Source organism: Felis catus, chromosome F2 (assembly GCF_018350175.1).
Source record: "Felis catus isolate Fca126 chromosome F2, F.catus_Fca126_mat1.0, whole genome shotgun sequence".
NCBI lineage: Eukaryota > Metazoa > Chordata > Mammalia > Carnivora > Felidae > Felis > Felis catus.
In genome coordinates this window covers 16,995,281-17,014,391 of record NC_058385.1, presented here as the reverse complement: position 1 = coordinate 17,014,391, position 19,111 = coordinate 16,995,281, and the positions used below count along the sequence as shown (strand labels likewise).

The following is a 19,111-nucleotide window of genomic DNA, read 5'->3' as shown; positions in this document are numbered from 1 at the left end:
TAGACATGACACCAAAAGCATGATGCATAAAAGGAAAAAATGATACATTGGACCTAATCAAATTAAAATTTTTTGCTCTGTGAAAAAGCATCCTGTAAGAAGATGAAAAGACAAGCAATAGACTGGGAGGAAATATTTGCAAACCTCGTATTTGACCAAAGACTTGTATCTGGAATATATAAAGAATTTTCAAAACTTAACAGTAAAAAAATAAACAATCCAATTAGAAAATAGGCAAAAGACATGAACAGACATTTACCAAAGAGGATATACAGATGGCAAATCAGCACTTGAAAAGATGTTCAACATCATTAGCCACTGGAGAAATGCAAATGAAAACGGCAGGGAGAGCTCACGGCATGCCTACCCAAATGGCTAAAACAAAAAATAGTTGTAACAGCAAATGCTGGTAGGATGTGGGGAAACTCACACGTTTCTGGTGGGAATGTAAAATGGTGCAGCCCCCTGAAACAGTTTGTCATTTTCTTATGTAACTAAACAAGTGTTTACCATATGGCACTCTTAGACATTTAACCCAGAGAAATGAAAACTTGTGTTCATCCAGAAACCTGTGCACAATTGTTCATAGCAGCTTTATTTGTAATAGCCCCAAGTTGGAATCAATCAAAATGTCCTTCAGTGGCTGAATGGTTAACAAACTGGCCACATCCACACCACGGAATACAACTTAGTAATAAAGAAGAAGGGACTATTGGTAGACACCGCAACCTGGGTGAATCTCCAGAGAATTATGCTTAGTGGGAAAAAAGCCAACCTCAAAAGGTTTCACGACTCAAACGTACAAAATTATGGAAATAGGAAATAGATCAGTAGTTGCCAGGGATTGGGGAAGGAGAGAAGTGGCTATGGCTCCAAAAGGGAAGCACAGGGCATCCTTGTGATGGAACTGTTCCAGATGTGGCCTGTAGTGGTGGTCACGTGAATCTGCACATAACACTTGATAGAACTAAGCACGTACACAAACGAGTTCATGCAAAATTGGTGACATTGAGTAAGGTGCAAGGAGTGTATCAAGGTCAATTTCCTGGTTGTGATATTATACTACAATTGTGCAAGGTGTTACCATTGGGAGAAACTGGGTGACAGTATATGGGGTCTTACTTCTTTCAGTTGCATGTGAATCTACAATTATTTCCAAATAAGAATTTTAAAAAAGGTACAGAGAAAGATGAAAGAAATATTAGATTATTTATAATTATCTTTTTTTATTCTCTAATTGTTAATCAGTAACTACTTAATCTAACTTCTTGTCCAAGTGACCGATCTGTAATACAGATCTGTCTGTGGCATACCAGCCAGTCCCTGATGGTCTTCTGCCACCTTTCTGAATACATTCCAAGTCCCAACAAGGCACCAGACTTGAGCCATGTTTACTTCTTCAGCCTCAGCTTACCACCTCTTGCCTTGCATGTGACACTCCAGCAATACTGAATTGTTGAAAATTTTCTGCACACCCTATTTTTACTCTGTGCTGTCTGTCATTCCTGCTGTTCATTTTACTTGGAATGTCTCTGTGACTTCCTACTTCTCATCTAATTCTGACTTTCCTTCAAGGTTCAACACAGGAGTCACCTCCTTCATGAAGCCTTTGTGAACTGTGTGTGTGTGTGTGTGTGTGTGTGTGTGTGTGTGTGTGTGTGTGTAAGTGTGGGTAATTATAACCTTAACTCCTTGTAGTTGAATCAGTCTTGGCTTGGTGTTGCATTTAGCAAAAGTATCACAGCAAAAGTCTGACATGCAGAAATAATTTTAAAACAATCTATATCATTACTGCCATCTCCCAAGAAACTCCAAAAGGGGTTCCATTCATAACACAGAGCCAAACTTTAAAAACCAAACCAAACACTCTCCTTCCCCTCTTTACCTTCCAGTGCCTTGCTTGTTAGCTGCCCATAATCTCTCCTTCTCTGCTCACCTCCCCCAAGACTCTCTACACTCAGTTTGCCACACATCAAGGTTTTCCTTCTCTTTCCTGCCTCTTGACTAATTACTTTCTTTTCTGCCACTGGCTCTTAGCCCTTTCTCAAGTAAATCCTTCAAGACTGTCATTTGCCAGCAAACCCTAGGTTACTAGGGTTACCATAACAAAATCTGCAGACTGGGTGGCTTAAACAACAGAATTTTTATTTCCTCACAGTTCTGGAGGCCGGGAGTGCGAGACCAGGTGTCAGTAGGTCTGGTTTCTCCTGAAGCCTCTCTTCTTGGCCCACCTTTTCACTGTGTCCTCACATGGTCTTCTGTGTGCATGCATCTCTGCTGTTTCTTTTGTGTCCAAATTTCCTATTCTTATAAGGACCCAATCAGATTGGATTAAGGGCCACACATATGACCCCTTTTAACCTTATACCTTTTTATGGGTCCTACCTTCAAACACAGTCTCATGCTGAGGGAATTAGGGCTTTAACATATGAATTCTGGGGAGACAATTCAGTCAAGGGAGGCTGAGAATCCAAGCTAGCAAAGATAATATCCCTCCTGTTTGTCATAGGGAGCAATCGATGAAAATTTGAGAGCCTCTCCGTCTCTCTCCCTCCATAAAGTTAGGGAATATCTTTTTGTACTCAATTTTAAGTCAAAAAAATTAAATCTATAGATTTTGGTGTTTCAGGAGCATGACAGCCCTCCTGGCCAGTGCTCATTTCTGGCGAGCTCATCCGAAACCTTTTATCAAGGGTGTGAAAATTAATAAAAGGATATCTTGTTTAGAGTAGAGTTGGATGCCAGCAGGGGGTGCTCTTAGGCCCCACCACTTGTCAATTGCAGACCCAACAGGAAGAGCCAGATCTTGCAGTGGACACTGCTGTCCCAGCTGGAGGAAGAGATGCCCAGCCAAGGAGAGACAGTCACAACTCAGCCAATGAAAAGCCACTATACCTTAAACTACCAGTTTACTCCAATGGGCTTTTTGTTTATAATCGCCCTCCCAACTTCCCTCTTCTCCTTTGTTCTGCCTACTTGCTTCTGTTTTTGCAGTAGTATGCTTGTCCTTGATCGTGATTCCCTGCTATTCCCAAATAAAACCATCTTTTGCTGGTAAAATAACTGGTTGTTATGGTTAATGGGGGCATGTGGTAATTAATTAATGTTCAATGTCAGCAAGAAGAGCCAGAACCGGGAGCCCTGTGGTGCCTCTCAGTGAGCAACAGGACCACTGGGTTGTCTTTTTCTAACTGGATGGGAGTAGTCGTTCTTTTCTCCACTTTGACACTTTTGCCCTTGAAGCACATTCTGATTCCAATTTGTATCCAAGGAGCTACTGTACCAATAATTACATGCACCACTATGTATGTATTCACTCTTTCAACATTCCTTTCCTGTTAAAATGGAAACTGTTAACAACATAACTTTTTTTTTTATTTATTTATTTTGAGACATAAAGGGAATGAGAGAGAAAAAGAGAATCCCAAGCAGGCTCCACACTATTAACACAGAGTCAGATGCAGGGCTCAAACTCACGAACTGTGAATTCATGAGCTGAGCTGAAATCCAGTTGGACACTTAACTGAGCCACCTAGGTGCCCCCAACATAACTTTTAAAATAATAGAACAAGGAGGATATTTCTTTCTTTCTCTCTTTCTTTCTTTCTTTCTTTCTTTCTTTCTTTCTTTCTTTCTTTCTTTCTTTTCTTTCTTTCTTTCTTTCTTTTCTTTCTTTCTTTCGCACAAGTGAGTGAGGAGCAGAGAGAGGGAGAGGAAGAGAGAGAGAAGCAGGGCTCCCCTGATGTGGGACTCGAGCTCACGAATTGTAAGATCATCACCTGAACTGAAGTCAGATGCTTAACGACTGAGCCACCCAGGTGCGTTATTTTCTTTTTTAAACAAAGACAGAAGTTTTATCAGCCTGGTAACCTTGTAGCTGGGAGTTTTACATTCTTTAAAATAATTACACTGAAATGAAACTCAGTGTTCTGGTACTTTATATACTTTTTAATGGTCTCATCATGGTTGAAACAAATACCATCAAGTCTAGAGTCATAAGCAAGCGTCTCCTTTCTGCTCAGGCTTTGATGGGCACATCCCGAAAGGTCTCAGCCTTGAAAATAAAGTGGAAACAAGAGGCAGAAGCTGTGTGGCGAGCCAGTCATGGTGGGGAAGAGATAGGACAGCGCTCAGGCATGGGTTCCCAGTCTGGTGAAGTCCTGAGGTAAGTTTCTGGGCGTTGTCCTGACTCTCCTCGGGGTTTCATGGTCTTGCCACACCCTGGGTAGAACTAATTCCAGCTGAAATCTGAGCCAGCTAAGTTTGAAATGTGAGAAAATTGCAATCCTCTCAAAGTGTGGTTCCTGGAGCAACAGCATTACCTGGGAACTAGTTAGAAATGCAGATTCTCACTCCCCACCCAGACCTATTGAAACAGAGACTCTGGGGACCCAGCCCAGCAACACATGTTTTACTAAGGCTTCCAGAAGCTTCTGATGTATGCTGAAAATTGAGACCCCCACTGCTCTGTTTCTGTCACCACCTATGCCAAGAGGCTGCCAAATAGGCCCAAGTGCAGTTTAACTTTCCTTTACAAAATCAACGCAACCACAGACCCCTGGTTCCAACCCAGGTTGGCAGGATTTGAATTTCTGGAGGGACAGGAGGAAAAGACTGACCTAAAACTAGCGTCCCAGGTAATTCTTGTTCTGAGGGAAGTTTGTAAGCCCTTAGTACCCAACTGACATCGCTGCAGTGATCTGATAGTCAGCTGCTGGTGTAAAAGTCTTCCTGCAAGCTTAGCATTCAGGAAAGGGAAGAGAACTAACATTTATGAGCCAGGACAATGGGACTATGGGCTAGCCACTGTTCTAGACATGTAGCATATATTACTTCCTATTGCTGTTTATAACAACCCTATGAGGTAAAGTTTGTGCTCAGACAATCTAAGTGTTTACCCAAGGTTACTCAGTAACAAGCAGGGCTGGGATTCACCCCCAAGGTGGTTTTGTTACCTCTAATGCCCTTCTGTGTGGCCACCAGCATGGGCAGCTCAACTTCTCTCTGACATGTCAAAGGCTTGCAGAATCTTCTTTTTCTCTTCCTTTTCCTTCTTCCCCCTTTAATAAAATAGAATCCTTTATTTCACAAGTACTTATGGGGTCCCTACTGTGTTCAAAGCACTGTGCTGTACACAAGTGTATACAGTATTTAAATACAATTTAAGAAGCTCTTAGACAACAGAAGGCACTTGGAAGGCAGTGAACTTGGTGGCTGGGAATGGAGGGTCAGGATGACCTTGGGATCAAGTGATAGTCTTACCCTTTACTAGCTGTGTGAAGTTGGCAGGTGGGGTGTGTGTGTGTGTGTGTGTGTGTGTGTGTGTGTGTGTGTGTTTATATAACTTAAGTCTTAGTTTCCTCATTTGTGCAAAAAGAACACAGCAGTGCCTCTTTTATAGTGGGTAAACCCTTGATAAAGGGCCTGCCACAGGTTGAGGGTGCATTAAATTGACTCAATAAATAAACTGTTAGTGTCTTTAGTTGATTATTATTGCCAGCTGTAGTAGATGCCCTAGTAAATTGGCTGCTGCATTTGATAAGAGTTGATATTTGTATTTATAAAGTGACAATAATTTGGCTTAAAAATACTACTAAATGTCATGTTCCTATAATCATTCCTTAGCACCCCCAAATCACCCCTACCTGCAGAACCCCCATCCTCCTCTCCCCAAATCCATGGTCTCCTTCCTCCTTTGGAAAACTGTTTTGTTAAGGTATCAAGCTATGTTTTGAGTATATAATAGTTAAAGGAGATGTGAAAAATGAAAGGAAATTAGCCTGTTCTTACTCAGGTGGCCACTCCAGCCTGGTAGTACTCTTTGGACATCTTTCCATTTATATGTTGCCTTACAAACATTCTTTTCTCATATATAGTGCTTGGTATACCAATCACATGGGTCTCCAGTAAATGTTGCCAAAGCCACTGGGACCAATGTGCGTAACTGCAGAGATTAGAGAGGTTTTTGATGAGAGAAGCAACTTAGACCCTTGGGAGGGATCTCGGTGGAGATGGTTGTTGGTGTTGCCTCTTCTCAGTGCAGCAGTCCTTGCACTCACAGACCTGGATGGTTCTAGAACAGCCTTATAGAAAAGGATATTTATATCCTCCCTTGGGTCTTTTTTCTTGGCCAGGAAAACTGGGAGCCATGAATGTACTAACACAAACCTGTAGGTTTCGGGGCCCATGGAGGGTTCTAGAAGGAAAAAAAATGTGAGTAGCAAAAGCAGACTTGGTGGTCTACAGTTTCACTTAAAAAGCAATAATGTAACACTAAAGTAAGTTTCATAATTGTATTTGGGAATTTAAATCTGTATCTGTTCATGTGAACTGTTTAAGATATACTGACATGAAAGGAAAAAAAACCCACAGGTGACTCTTGCAAGTCTGCACAAATAGCCCAGTACTGGTCGCGCATGTGAGCTCTGTTTCATTTCTTTCTGGTTTGCACTACTACTTATTTTGAAGAGAAGATTGAAGGAGAGGGGAAACAAAGTTAAGACAACAGCGGAGTATAAATAATTTGACGGTGTGAATCAAAAGCCATAAAAATGCCCATATTCTAATTTTTTTTAATGTCTATTTATTTTTAAGAGAGAGAGACAGAGTGCTAGCAGGGGAGGGGCAGAGAGACAGAGAGAGAGAGAGAGAGAGGAAGAGAGAGAGAAGCAGGCTCCAGGCTTCAAGTCAGTCAGCCCAGAGCCTGATGCGGGGCTTGAACTCACGAACCGTGAGATCATGACCTGAGTCAAAGTTGTATGCCCAACCGACTGAGCCACCCAGGAGCCCCAAAATGCCCATTTTCTAATATAAAAAGTCAACTTGGGGATTAACTAACCTAAGAAGTTAATTTAGAATATGAAAAAAGCCAAATATACATTATTCATTGCTATGTCATTGGTAGGAGTAAAAATTTGGAAGCAATCTTGATGCCCTATAATAAGGATAAATTATTAAATTTCTATTCAACAAAACATTGTGTACTTTTAAAAATAGTGATTGTGAAGATTATGTGGCAACATAGAAAATACTTAAAATGTCATCCCTCAAGGGAAAAGAGCTGAAAATTACACTACCCAAATGAAAAAGATGGAAAGGAAATACATCAAATGATAACAGCTGTGTTTGGGTAATGGCATGATGGTAGTTTTTTCTTTTGCGCTCATGATTATTTTAATCAGTTTTCCAATTTTATAAATTGGAAAACCAATTAAAAATACCCAAATTAAAAAGCCAATATTTAAAGCCAGAAAGAATGAAATGTGGTTACTTTAATGTTGACTGTTCCGCACAGAGCTTCATGAGGGATTTCACAGGGGACAAAATTGCAAACAGTTATTGCGATTTGTGGGGGGTGTGCATTTATTCCGAGTTGTTACGGTGGTTGGAAAGACAGTGGAATAATAGCAAGAGAAACTAGACCCTCCCACCCCCAGCTGCCAGTAATTCAATCTAGGGCTTCAAGAACCAATTTCTGCCCGTTCAAAATGCGGCTCATCCCTGGAGACTACCTCCTGCAGGCCATTGTGATAGTGATGGCGGGGATGTGGGCTGGCCTCTGCAACAGCTCCCAGAGGGTCAGGCGTTTGATGGAGGGCCTGGGCAGCTGTCTGGGCTTGGGGTTGCTGGTCATCAGAGACAAGGCAGCCTGTGCAATGTTGACCTGGAGGTGAACAGTCCTCTTTCTTATACCCACTCCCTGGAGGCAACAGTCCCTCATTAGGGTACAGTTTCTAATCCAAACAGCCATTAATCTTTCTCAGGGTTAAAAGGCCAGAAAAGCAAGTTTTGCTCTCTATTTTGGTACTGTACTTGTCTGTCTTTTGCAAGAGCAGACTTACTTCACTGACCACTGGAAAACACCCCACAGCTGTGTCCATAGCTATGCAAAAATGCTGAGCCCAGCATGGACCTGGTGCACAGAGAAGGATACAAGTGCAAACCGAATAGTCTGTTTATTGTGACCCTTGACAAAAAGGATAAACATGACGTACTTGAAACAAATTAGTATTCTGTAGCATAGGGAAGCGCATGGATTTTAAGTGAAAATTCCACCATATATGATAGTTGACTGAAAGTGATATTATACAAACTTTTGAATACTATTCTTTTAATTTTTCTTGCCTTAGCAAGTAAATGCATCCAAATAAATAGAGCTATAACCCCTAACAACTTTTGGTCTTTTAAGGGTAATCAATAACAGAATAGGATTTGAATTAGAAAGATGCACTTAATTGTTATCTCAGAAACATTAGAGTGTTTGGTTTACAGAAATGGGCTTTCTTATCTCAGACTCTTTTAATAGCCAGTAAGTCAAGAAACACATCTTTTCCATATTCTCAAAGTGTAAGGACCAGCACGATGGGTATAAAGATAAAAAACATGAAGCCTTCCTCAATCTGTTTCTTCATGCTTGACCTTTAAATCCTTCCTCTACAGAGTGATCATCACTGTGAATACCAAACACTTCTGGTGAGTCACATTTAGACATCTGGCTACTGATAGTAAAGGCAGCGAACGTTTAAGAGATAGAGAATTCATTTTTATGTCTCACACTATTTTACATTAAATTTCCCAAACTCAAAATTTCACATTAAGGATTAGGTAATACATAAAATCTAGTCATAGCATATTCAAGCTGGAAGAGGCCTAGGTTGAATAAAGTAAAACTCAAGACAGACCAAGGGACTGGAGTGGAACCTAGGGCCTTTGACCCCTAGCCTAATGCTGTTCTAATGATACCACATCACTTTGTAGAATGTAAGAGTTCTGGAACTTACCTGGACTTTTTTTGGGGGGGGGGTGGGGTGGGTTGGTGGGGAGACACATATATGTTTTTTCTCTGCCAAATGTATTTTGAGACATTAACAACTTTTACTAAGGTTTCCTGAAGGATCTCAGATTGGCAGAGAATTTAGCTGTATTCTGCCTGGTTCACACAGCTTCTGCTTTCAGAATCCATGATACTCTTGAAATGGAGGGAATTTTAGCTAGATGTGGTCTGCAAGGTATAACTGAAATTCTGTTGGCCCTGTCCTATGCTTGCCTTTAGAGCACTTGATATAAATAATTTGAATGTCCTATAGGAATTAAAACTATATCTTAATGATGCCATTTCTAAGTCAAAAATATATGCACACATATAATATATATAATAAAAAACATCTACCAAATTTTTAACAGTGGCTATCTTTTGGATGGTTCAATATTAACAAATATTTTCTTTTGTGTTTACCAGTTTTGGGTACCAAATGTATTTTATGTTTATAATTAGAGAAAACTCTAGAAACATTATTTCAATGTTATTTAAAAGATCTCAAGGACATAAAGACTTTTATACAGATAAAGTGGGCCTGGTCTGGCTGAATGGCACAGTAATGCACTTCTTTTCCATTTTTAAAAATCCTGATGTAATTATATATAGCATTACTTCTTTGATTAAAACTTTAATTCAGCTTAAAACACAGATAAATCCACAAGGGCACTGAGATCCAGACTGCCAAAGACTTGAGCCGGCAAAAAACATCAGTGTGGTTACCTTTGTGAGGCGAAATGAGCCGTAGAAGTTTCTGTAGGCTGGGATTGACAGAGAGGCAAATGATCATGCTACTTAGATTCTACTGGCAAGGCTGAAGTCTATTAACTACAACATTGCTTGCTTTTGAATTAATTTATTCTGAGCACCAAAAACATTTTCCAAAGAGGGAATTACCATGTAGGGTGTTAGTGTTTTTCTCCAAAGAACAATTTGTTTATTTACCACAGGGGGGCGCCTGGGTGGGGCAGTCGGTTAGGCGTCCGACTTCAGCCAGGTCACGATCTCGCGGTCCGTGAGTTCGAGCCCCGCGTCAGGCTCTGGGCTGATGGCTCAGAGCCTGGAGCCTGTTTCCGATTCTGTGTCTCCCTCTCTCTCTGCCCCTCCCCCGTTCATGCTCTGTCTCTCTCTGTCCCAAAAATAAATTAAAACAAAACAAAACAAAACAAAACGTTGTTTATTTACTACAGGATCAGTCTCTCATATTTTACCTCTTTGGATCTGCTTTAATCTTTAAGTATTAGTTACTAGTATTTTCATAAGTTAAGATGAATCTGACCTAAAACAATAAAATGGTATTTCTCTCTTTTCTCTGGTCCTTTTAAAATGAGAAAATATGTGCTTATAACAAATCCAAACAATACAGATGTTTATAAAATAAAAAGGGGAAGTATAAAATATAAGGTGAATATTTTCTCTTAATTTTCTATACCCCAAATTCTATTTCTCTAGTGATAACTTTTGTTATTTTGATGTGTATCATTCTTCTTCCTATATATAGACAAATACTTATGTATAATTAAAAAGTGAAAATCAGACCATGCAAATATTTAATTGTTCTGCTTTTTTCCAACTTAACAGTATATCATGGGCATATTTCCAATATGTTTATCTCATTTTTATTGATAGCACTATAATATTCCATTACTTCATATACTCTGATTTATTTATCTGTATACTATTAATGAATATTTAGGTTCTTTCGGATTTTTTATTAGAGTGCTGCCAGAAACATCCTTGCCATCTTCCTTAACACACTTGTGCTCATATTTCTATAGGCTCAATTTCTAGACTAGGGATTACTGGGCACGGGATATGTGCATTTATGTTTTTGATAGATACTGAGCTTTTGCCCATTTTATAAATAGAGCAGTTGAAATCCGTGTGGTTTGGGGCAGGAACACGAATGCTGATGTCTAGCCCAAGGTCCAACATAGTGGGCATTCTTCCACTGTTTACAGAAGTATTTGACTTTGAGCAATAGGGAATCTTCTGCAGGATAAACTTATTATCACATTCAGATTGGTAACAGGTATGTCATGTGTGGAAATAAAAAGACAAAGTTCTGGCTAGTTTGGCTTCTGTTGTCAGGACTGTGATGGCCAGTGGTAATTCTTTCAGTGAGAATGAAAATTAATACAGTTTCATTGAAGCTTCAAACAGAGCAGACAGGTCCTCTTCTGACTGAGGGCGTGGTGCAAGCTTGGTGACCCTTTCCTGAAACAGTAAATAAAAGCAGTTACCCAGGGCTTTGAAAAGACAGTTTGTAAAAGGTACTAGGTTATGTAAATTAACTTGGCCATAAGAAACAATGACTTGATAATAGTTATATCTTTGAAATCATATTTTGGGGCACCTGGGTGGCTTAGTCAGCGAAGCATCTAACCCTTGGTTTTGGCTCAGGTCATGATCTCACGGTTTCATGGTTCAAGCCCTGCATCAGGCTCCACACTGACAGTGTGGAGTCTGCTTGGGATTTTCTCTCAATCTCTCTCTCTCTCTCTCTCTCTCTCCTCCCCCCTCTCCCTCCCTCCCTCCCTCTCTCTCCCTCCTCCTTCTCTCTCTACCCCTCTCCCACTCACGCTGTCTCTGTTTCTCTCAAAAGAAATAAACTTAAAATCCTATTTCTTGTTTGCCCTATTCTAGCTGATCCCCAAGTCAGAAGTTTATCGAATGACACCTCTCCCACAAAGCCTTCAAAAGCCATTATGCTTACGTTCTGGCAATAGCCTGCCCAAAGTATAGAACCAAATCAACCTCAGGTAGAACACCGCCTATAATGACCAAACTGCATTGGTCAGCAGCCTATGCCAGGTAGGTCGTCTGGGCAGAGAGCACTGTCCCAGGCATAGCATGTGCTGCCAAGGAAAATAGAACTGGGTTGTCCTTGACTTCAAAGACTGTATACTTTGCAACTTGGACTTAACGTATATTTAAAAAAGATTTCATTAGGACTTAACTCTCAGGCTACAGGCAACAAGTGACTCCTTTTTTTCCTTTTTAACGTTTATTTATTTTTGAGACAGAGACAGAGCATGAACGGGGGAGGGGCAGAGAGAGAGGGAGACACAGAATCGGAAGCAGGCTCCAGACTCTGAGCCATCAGCCCAGAGCCCGATGCAGGGCTCGAACTCACGGACCACGAGATCGTGACCTGAGCCGAAGTCGGACGCTCAACCGACTGAGCCACCGAGGCGCCCCAAGTGACTCCTTTTTAATATTAACTAAGGTTTTCTGCCTTCCCAAATGAATTCAGCGACTTGCTTAATTTCTCCAATGTTATTGAGTGGAGTTAGCAAAGACAGCCAGCACATCCTATTGCTATATATACCCCCATCAGTGTCTTCTTAATCCCAATGGGACAGAGGATTAAAAGATACTATAATGACCACCCTGTGTCCAAATTTCTGGGCCTAAATGAAATTAAGGTATAGGGATTGAGTGTCCAACTCCTGATTTTGGCTCAGGTCATGATCCCAGGGTCATGGCATCGAACCCCATGCCAGGCTCTGCATTGAGGGTGGAGCCTGTTTGAGATTCTCTCTCCCTCTCCCCCTCTCCCCTGTGCTCTCTGTCTCTCTAAAATAAAAAATTAAAAAAAAAATTAAGATGTATGCTATATTTTTGGTTCCATTCTCACGGGTCTCTCAGTTTATTTTCTTTTAAGCACCTATTTGGGAGCATAGCTGGTAGATGAGGCAGCTCTATGAGGGCAGAGCTGTGTTCAGTCTTCTTGCCCAGTGCCTATGAGAGTGCGTGACATGCACATAGGTGCCCAACAGTTATCTGATGAATTAATGACAGTGGTGGGAGGGGGGATGTTGACATTTCAAATATTCACATATTCAAGACAGAACTCTGCCTCCTGCCTCCCATTTTCTTCATCTCAGAAGTGATACCCAGTCACTCAGGCAAAAGCCTAGGAGTCCTCTTGATTTTCTTTCCTTTCTCTACAGGTTCACTCCATCAGCAAATTTGTCCAATCTCCCTCCAAAGTAAATCCCAAATCTGACCACCTCTCACCTCCTGTTCCACCACAACCCAAGTCTAAGTCATCCTCACTCTCCCCTCCACAAGTCTGTTTCCACTTTTGTTCTACTCTCGCCCCCTACAGGTCATTCTCCACAGAGCAGCCAGGTGATATTCCCCCCCCCCCCCCCAGTATAAATTGCTCCTATCATTGCTTGCTTCATGCTCTCTGATGACTTCCCACTGCAATTACAAGACTATGCCTCCAGTGCCACCCTGTTCAGGCCCTGATGCTCACCTCAGCTCTGACTCTTCTCCCATCAGTTCATCTCACTTAGCCCCACCATCCCCTCTCAGTCCCACAAAAATGCTCATCTTCATGCTGTCTTAGGGCCTTTCCCCTCTGCCTGGAGTGCTTCTCCCAGATCTCAACGTGGCTGCCTCCACCTCTAGTCAGACCACCCTCGCTGTGACCACCCTCGCTGGAGTTCCCTCTACACTGTCCCATGTGAAATCACTATCTCATTGCCCAGGTTTTCCTTCATATCATTAATCATTAACTGGAATGATTTCATTTATACCTTATTTATAGATTTGATTAGATGCCCATTGTCTGTCTTCTCTCACTAGAATGTTAGGTCTACGAGGTAGGGAAGAGACTTTATTTTTCTCCTTACCATATCCTGTTCAATGCATGTAAAAACAGGACCTCAGTAAGTAAAAGGAAGGTAAGGTAAAAGGAAGAATGAAAATAAGAAGGATGTATTAAAAAAATTAACTCAGGGGTGCCTTGGTGGCTCAGTTGGTTAGATATCTGACTCATGATTTTGACTCAGGTCATGATCTCCCAGTTTGTGAAATTGAGCTCTGCACTGGGCTCCGTGCTGATAGTGCGGAGCCTGCTTGGGATTCATATACAAACTCTCTCTCAAAATAAATAAACATTAAAAAAAGTTAACTCAAAAAAGATCTAAATGTAAAGACTTACATGTGAGATGTAATACTAAAACTCTTAGAAGAAAATAGGGGAAAATTTCATGACATTAGATTTGGCAATATTTTCTTGGCTATGACACCAAAAGCACAGGCAATAAAAAAAAATAGGTAAATTGGACTACATCCAAATTTGAAACTTTTATGCATCAAAAGACACTCTCAAGAGAGTTGAAAAGACAGAATGAGAAAAATATTTGCAGATTATACACCTGATAAGGGAGTAATATCTAGAATATATAAATAATTGCTACAACTCAACAGCAGAAAACCCTAAACAACCCAACTCAAAAATAGGCAAAAGACTTGAATAGATATTTCTTCAATGAAGATATGTAAATAGCCAATAAACACATGAAATCAGTCATTAGCAAAATGCAATTCAAAACCACAATGAGTTCCCACTTCCCATCCATCAGGATAGCTATAAAAAAATGGAAAAAACAAATCTTGGTGAAGATGTGGAGAAATTGGAACCCTTGTGTGTTGCTGACTTCACTTATTGTTGGTGGGAATGCAAAATGGTACAGCCTCTATGGAAAACAGTTTAGCAGTTCCTCAAAAAGTTAAACAGAGAAGGTGTACCCTATGATCTATAATTTTATTCCTAGGTATATAGCCAAATAGATTGAAAGCAGGGACTAAAACATATTCATACAACCAATGTTCATAGTAGCACTATTCACAATAGCTTAAAGGCAGAAACAACCCAAATGTCCATCTGAACATAAATGGAAAAGCAATATGTGGTATATCCATGCAATGGAATATTACTCAGCCATAAAAAGGAGTGAAATTCTGACATTAAGGATTTATGCTAAGTGAAGTCATTATACAGACCCAAAAGAACAAATATTGTAGGATTCCACTTATGAAACGAGGTACCTGTAACAGGCAAATCCGTACAGACAGAAAGTAGAATAGAGGTCATCAGAGGTTAGGGAAGGGGAGTTATTGTTTACCATTAAGCAATAGAGCAGAGCTTCTATTTTCTGGAAATGGATAGTAGTGATGGTTGTACCACACTAAATGTACTTGTTGGGACTGAATTATGCACTTAAAAATGGTTAAATTAATACATTTTATATTAGATATATTTTACCATGATTAAAAAAAAATAATTAAAGAAAGGAAGGAAAGGGGCGCCTGGATGGCTCAGTTGGTTAAGCATCAGACTTTGGCTCAGGTCATGATCTCATGGTCTGTGGGTTCGAGCCCCACATCAGGCTCTGTGCTGATTGCTCAGAGCTTGGAGCCTGCTTCTGATTCTGTGTCTCCCTCTCTCTGTGCACCTCCCTTGCTCTCTCTCTCAAAAATAAATAAACATTAAAAAAGACAAAAGGAAGGATGGAAGGGCAGATGGGAGAAGGATGGGGGACAATATGATGAATGTGGGTGAAACCAAATAAGAGTTTATACTGCAGCAGATCTTCAGAGATTCTAAAGAATTTTGAGAATCCAGAGCAAGGCAGAGACCTGTTCATGGCGACCTACATACCTGTGAGCGGCAGGGTCAAGAACGGAAATTCAGCATTTGCTATGGCCGACAATTATTGCCACAGTATTCTGTTTATAACAGGAGAGAATCTTATCTGGTGATCTCAGAGTCCCTTAAGATGATCCTGTTCATCTTTGGTGAAATAGTTCAGGATTCTCAGAATTATTTCAGGCCAAGTGATCGGGGTTTCTCCTTCACATTTCTAAAGCTCCATGATTGGTTAAATGGGGGCAAGGATGTAATGTTTGTGATATATCCCCTCATGTATCATCTATGCCATAGAAAAGCCAAACTCTCAGAATTAAGATGTGTTCAGCACTATTATTTATAGATGCTTAAAACCAAAGGACAACTGATTAACATGGGCACTGAAATAAATCCTGACTACTACTTTTAGCACATTCATAAAATAACAACATTTTGACTGGCCTGTCTGCCAGGGCGTGGAAGTGCTCATTTTGGTAGACAGCTCTCCTCAGAAATGAAATGTTTGGATTTGAAATGTAAATGTTTTTTTCCAGAGGTTTCAGAAACCCCACTTGGAAGATTAATTTATTCTTGCCTGCTCCCCTTGCAGCCTGGGTATGGCGGTTGGAAGCCTCTGCACACAGGGCTGCTGTTTGCTGCCATCAGTATGGGATGTGGTGTTCGGTCAAGAATACTGGCCTGGTTGTTCCTTCCAGAGAAAACTGATCCCTCCTTGCTGAACATAAAAGAAGCTTTATCAAATGTCGACTACATAAATAATCTTTCTGGCAATATTCTTTGCAGCAACCAATATATCCCTCTCACTACCTTAAATCCTGTAGATACTAATAAGTGAAGATTAGCTTGTGCATGTGTAAAATTCTGAAGTTGCCATAGCATTCCTGTAAAATGTTCACTGCTGCCAAAAATACCAAACAAAAAACCCATAGTAGTTCTTCATCTGCAAAACAGACAAGCTGATTTCTAAGATGCCTTCTAAGTTCCGTGCATCTCTCCTGTCCTCTCCATATATAGAACACATTGACTCAATTACATGGACTCCAAAATGGAACTAGTGCTACTTTATTAAAATTAACTATGTATGTTTCTCCCAATCATAGAAACATGATTTAAAAAAAAAAAAGCAGGATACGTGTTGGGGCTGCTTTATGAATACAACTTGAGGAAATCCTGGCCGCCTGCTTTTTGACTTGTATTCAAAGGATTCAATTTGTTTTGCATCTTTTGTGAAACTAAGAAATTAGCTTTGTCTAATTAAGGTTTTGCTATCTGTGATTTCCCAGTGTGACATGTACACTGAGGCATTTAATATGATACCTAATTAACTTGCTATTTTAGTGGATGGTCTCAAATGTTAGTTTGGATTGCTATCTGGAACAGTTTCTGAAAGTAAAAGACTGAGCACAGTAGAATTTAAACAGTAAACACTTGCCAGTGTGTGCTGATGGCAAGAAGATGCGTTGCCACTAGCAATCAAATGGCCAAGAATATCACACAGCTTCATCTGAAAATCATGGATACCATCCCTGGAGGTTGACAAACACACATTCCTGAACAAACAGAATTCTTCAGAAATCCCCTCCTCCCCCAGTCTTGAAGAATGGACACTATCACTGGAACTATGCTATAAGAGCCAAGCACCACGTCAAAACTGTGGTGACCACTTGGTCTCTGGTATCCCTGGACAGGCTTTCATGGCTTCTTGTCATTAGTTGACTCCTCTTAGGTGCAAGGAAACTTCTCAAAAAATTACTACCATTCAGCCATTAAGCTCACTTGCCCAGAAGACTTAGGAGGAGAGAGGGCTGCAGGTTTACAAACATTTGACATGTTTACTAGCCTGTGCTAGGTGCAGTAGAGGATGAAGGAGCAAAACACGTCCTTGCGCTCCTGGAACTTACAGTCTAGTAAGTTTGGATAAAATAACTGTGATGGTCATATTCTTTGGCTATTTAGTCCATTGGACTTGTTGGTTAGAGCTAAGTGTTTCTGAGTTAGCCTAGGAGCTCAGTTACACTTTGAGATGTTTCTTTTTCTCATTCATTTGTATTTTCAGATACAACTGAGGCTACTGGATTTGAGTGTAAATGAAGGAAACTGCTGGCCCATGGGCCATGTTTGGTTTGTACAGTGGGTAATACAGGGAACACAATACAAACATCCAGATTGCTGATACATATATACTTTTAATTGGATGCTCTATGAACACTGGGACCTGAATTTCTGCTTGGAGATAATAAATTGTAACTGAAAAGATGCTCACCCAATGAGATGGATTATGAGCTTTCCAGTTCACGAAAGTCCCTGCCACTCCCTACTGCTTTAAATTACTTTGTTCATTCCAATTGCCTACCTACCTCCTGAGGACATGTGAGTCCGTTAACCCAATCCATACAAATAACATCTTATGTGAGTGGTGAGATCTTCAACATTCTAAGCAGTTGCCAAGTGGGGAAGAAGCTAGTGTGAGGCCTTTGTTTAACCCGAGGGATGAGGGAAAAGCACTGCTACTTGTGGTAAGCGGGAATCTGTGTAGCAACATTTAGATAAATAAGACCCAAAGTGACACAGATGTGTATACAGATGTTATGTATATAAAATGTACACTCTCCCAGATATGTTAAAAAGTGATTTTGTAATGGTATCCATTTAAAGGCCATGCCTATTTTTCACAAAATAGTAGGAATTTTAACTGTTTATAATATAAAACAATATTAGTGGCCCTTTTGGAATGGCTTCACATAGTTTTATAGAGGACTCTTAAAAGAGCAGAAATGGTAAAAAGGGAAATTCTGCTACACTTCAAGACAATTATGGATGTTTTTGCCTTGATTTTTTATAAAAGATCCTTTCAGTTACATCATAACAGCTCCAAAAAGCCACAGGTTTATGGAAGAATATATAGGTAAGGGAGGCTGGCCCCTCCCATAGGGGAAGAGAAGAGCTGTTCTCTGGTATGGAGGAGACCTGGGTTTTCCTCTCCCCTAAGACCCCCCCCCCCCCCAAGTGGACCATGTTTTTCCAGCAGCTTTGTGCTTCTCCGAAAGGCATGAGGACGCACTGCATCTCTTACCTGGGGCAGCGTTCCTTTCACTAACGCAGGGATATCAGCCTTGGAGTAACCAATGGCAGCTAGGCCATCATCAACATCCAGATCGAATAAGAATTTCCGGAGCGTGTCTGCCAAAATAGGCCCAGCGTCTGGGATCCTGGCAGTGCGGGTGTCAGCTCCTAGAAGACACAAAGTGCTGACTGTAGAGAGAGAGGGTGTCATTCAGTCACACGATAGCTGAATACATAACCTACTGCTGGCTCCCTACCACCGAGGACAAGGGCACCGCTGTGCCTCCACATGGAGGCCAGCCCAGCATCAACCCTGCAGAACACAGATGGGCCAGGCCAGCCTGCAGGACCCTGATATCCTTTGCAGGGAAGTCGTCTGGGGTGTGCTAACCTGGCTCTCATATTTCCAATGGGCTCCTTGCCCCTAGTGTTGTGGGAAGAAGAGGAACCGAGCCAAGAGAAGAGACATAGGGAGGAGACCAAAAAAGAAGGCTGGTGTTTGGATGAGGAGGCAGGAGCATTCGCAGGAGAAAACACAGGTTATGTAACTATCAAGGCTTGGAATTTGCTGACATCTAGAGGTATATGTGTTCAACGTCTTTTCTCCCAGCAACATCTTAGGCAAAGAAGAAAAACCCTTTGCAAACACCTTGTGAGGCAAGGATATATTCAAGTGCAAAAGCTCCAACACTGACTGCCCAAAAGGAAGAAAATGACAAAAATGGACTATGTGTGGCCAGGGGAGGAAATACTTCCTCTCTATTGCTATGAAACTTTTTATTTTA

The 19,111-nt window shown here is 40.9% G+C and overlaps 1 protein-coding gene and 1 long non-coding RNA gene across 4 annotated transcripts in view; one reads left to right on the top strand and one right to left on the bottom strand.

Annotated features, from left to right (window-relative positions):
- The window catches only part of LOC109496023, a 64,985-nt gene that overhangs the window by 43,315 nt on the left and 2,559 nt on the right, over positions 1 to 19,111 (top strand). The window contains exon 3 of the long non-coding RNA XR_006592579.1: positions 4,023 to 4,165. This is a non-coding gene — a long non-coding RNA (uncharacterized LOC109496023). The remainder of the gene's footprint in view (positions 1 to 4,022; positions 4,166 to 19,111) is intronic.
- ADHFE1 (alcohol dehydrogenase iron containing 1) overlaps positions 9,975 to 19,111 on the bottom strand; it is a 31,686-nt gene continuing 22,549 nt past the window's right edge. For all 3 annotated transcript variants that reach the window (XM_003999857.4, XM_006943245.3, XR_006592576.1), the window contains 2 exons: positions 18,337 to 18,494; positions 9,975 to 11,032 (listed from right to left, as the gene is read on the bottom strand). In XM_003999857.4, the coding sequence (XP_003999906.2) occupies positions 10,949 to 11,032; positions 18,337 to 18,494 (242 nt within the window). In that variant the 3' untranslated portion in view covers positions 9,975 to 10,948. The remainder of the gene's footprint in view (positions 11,033 to 18,336; positions 18,495 to 19,111) is intronic.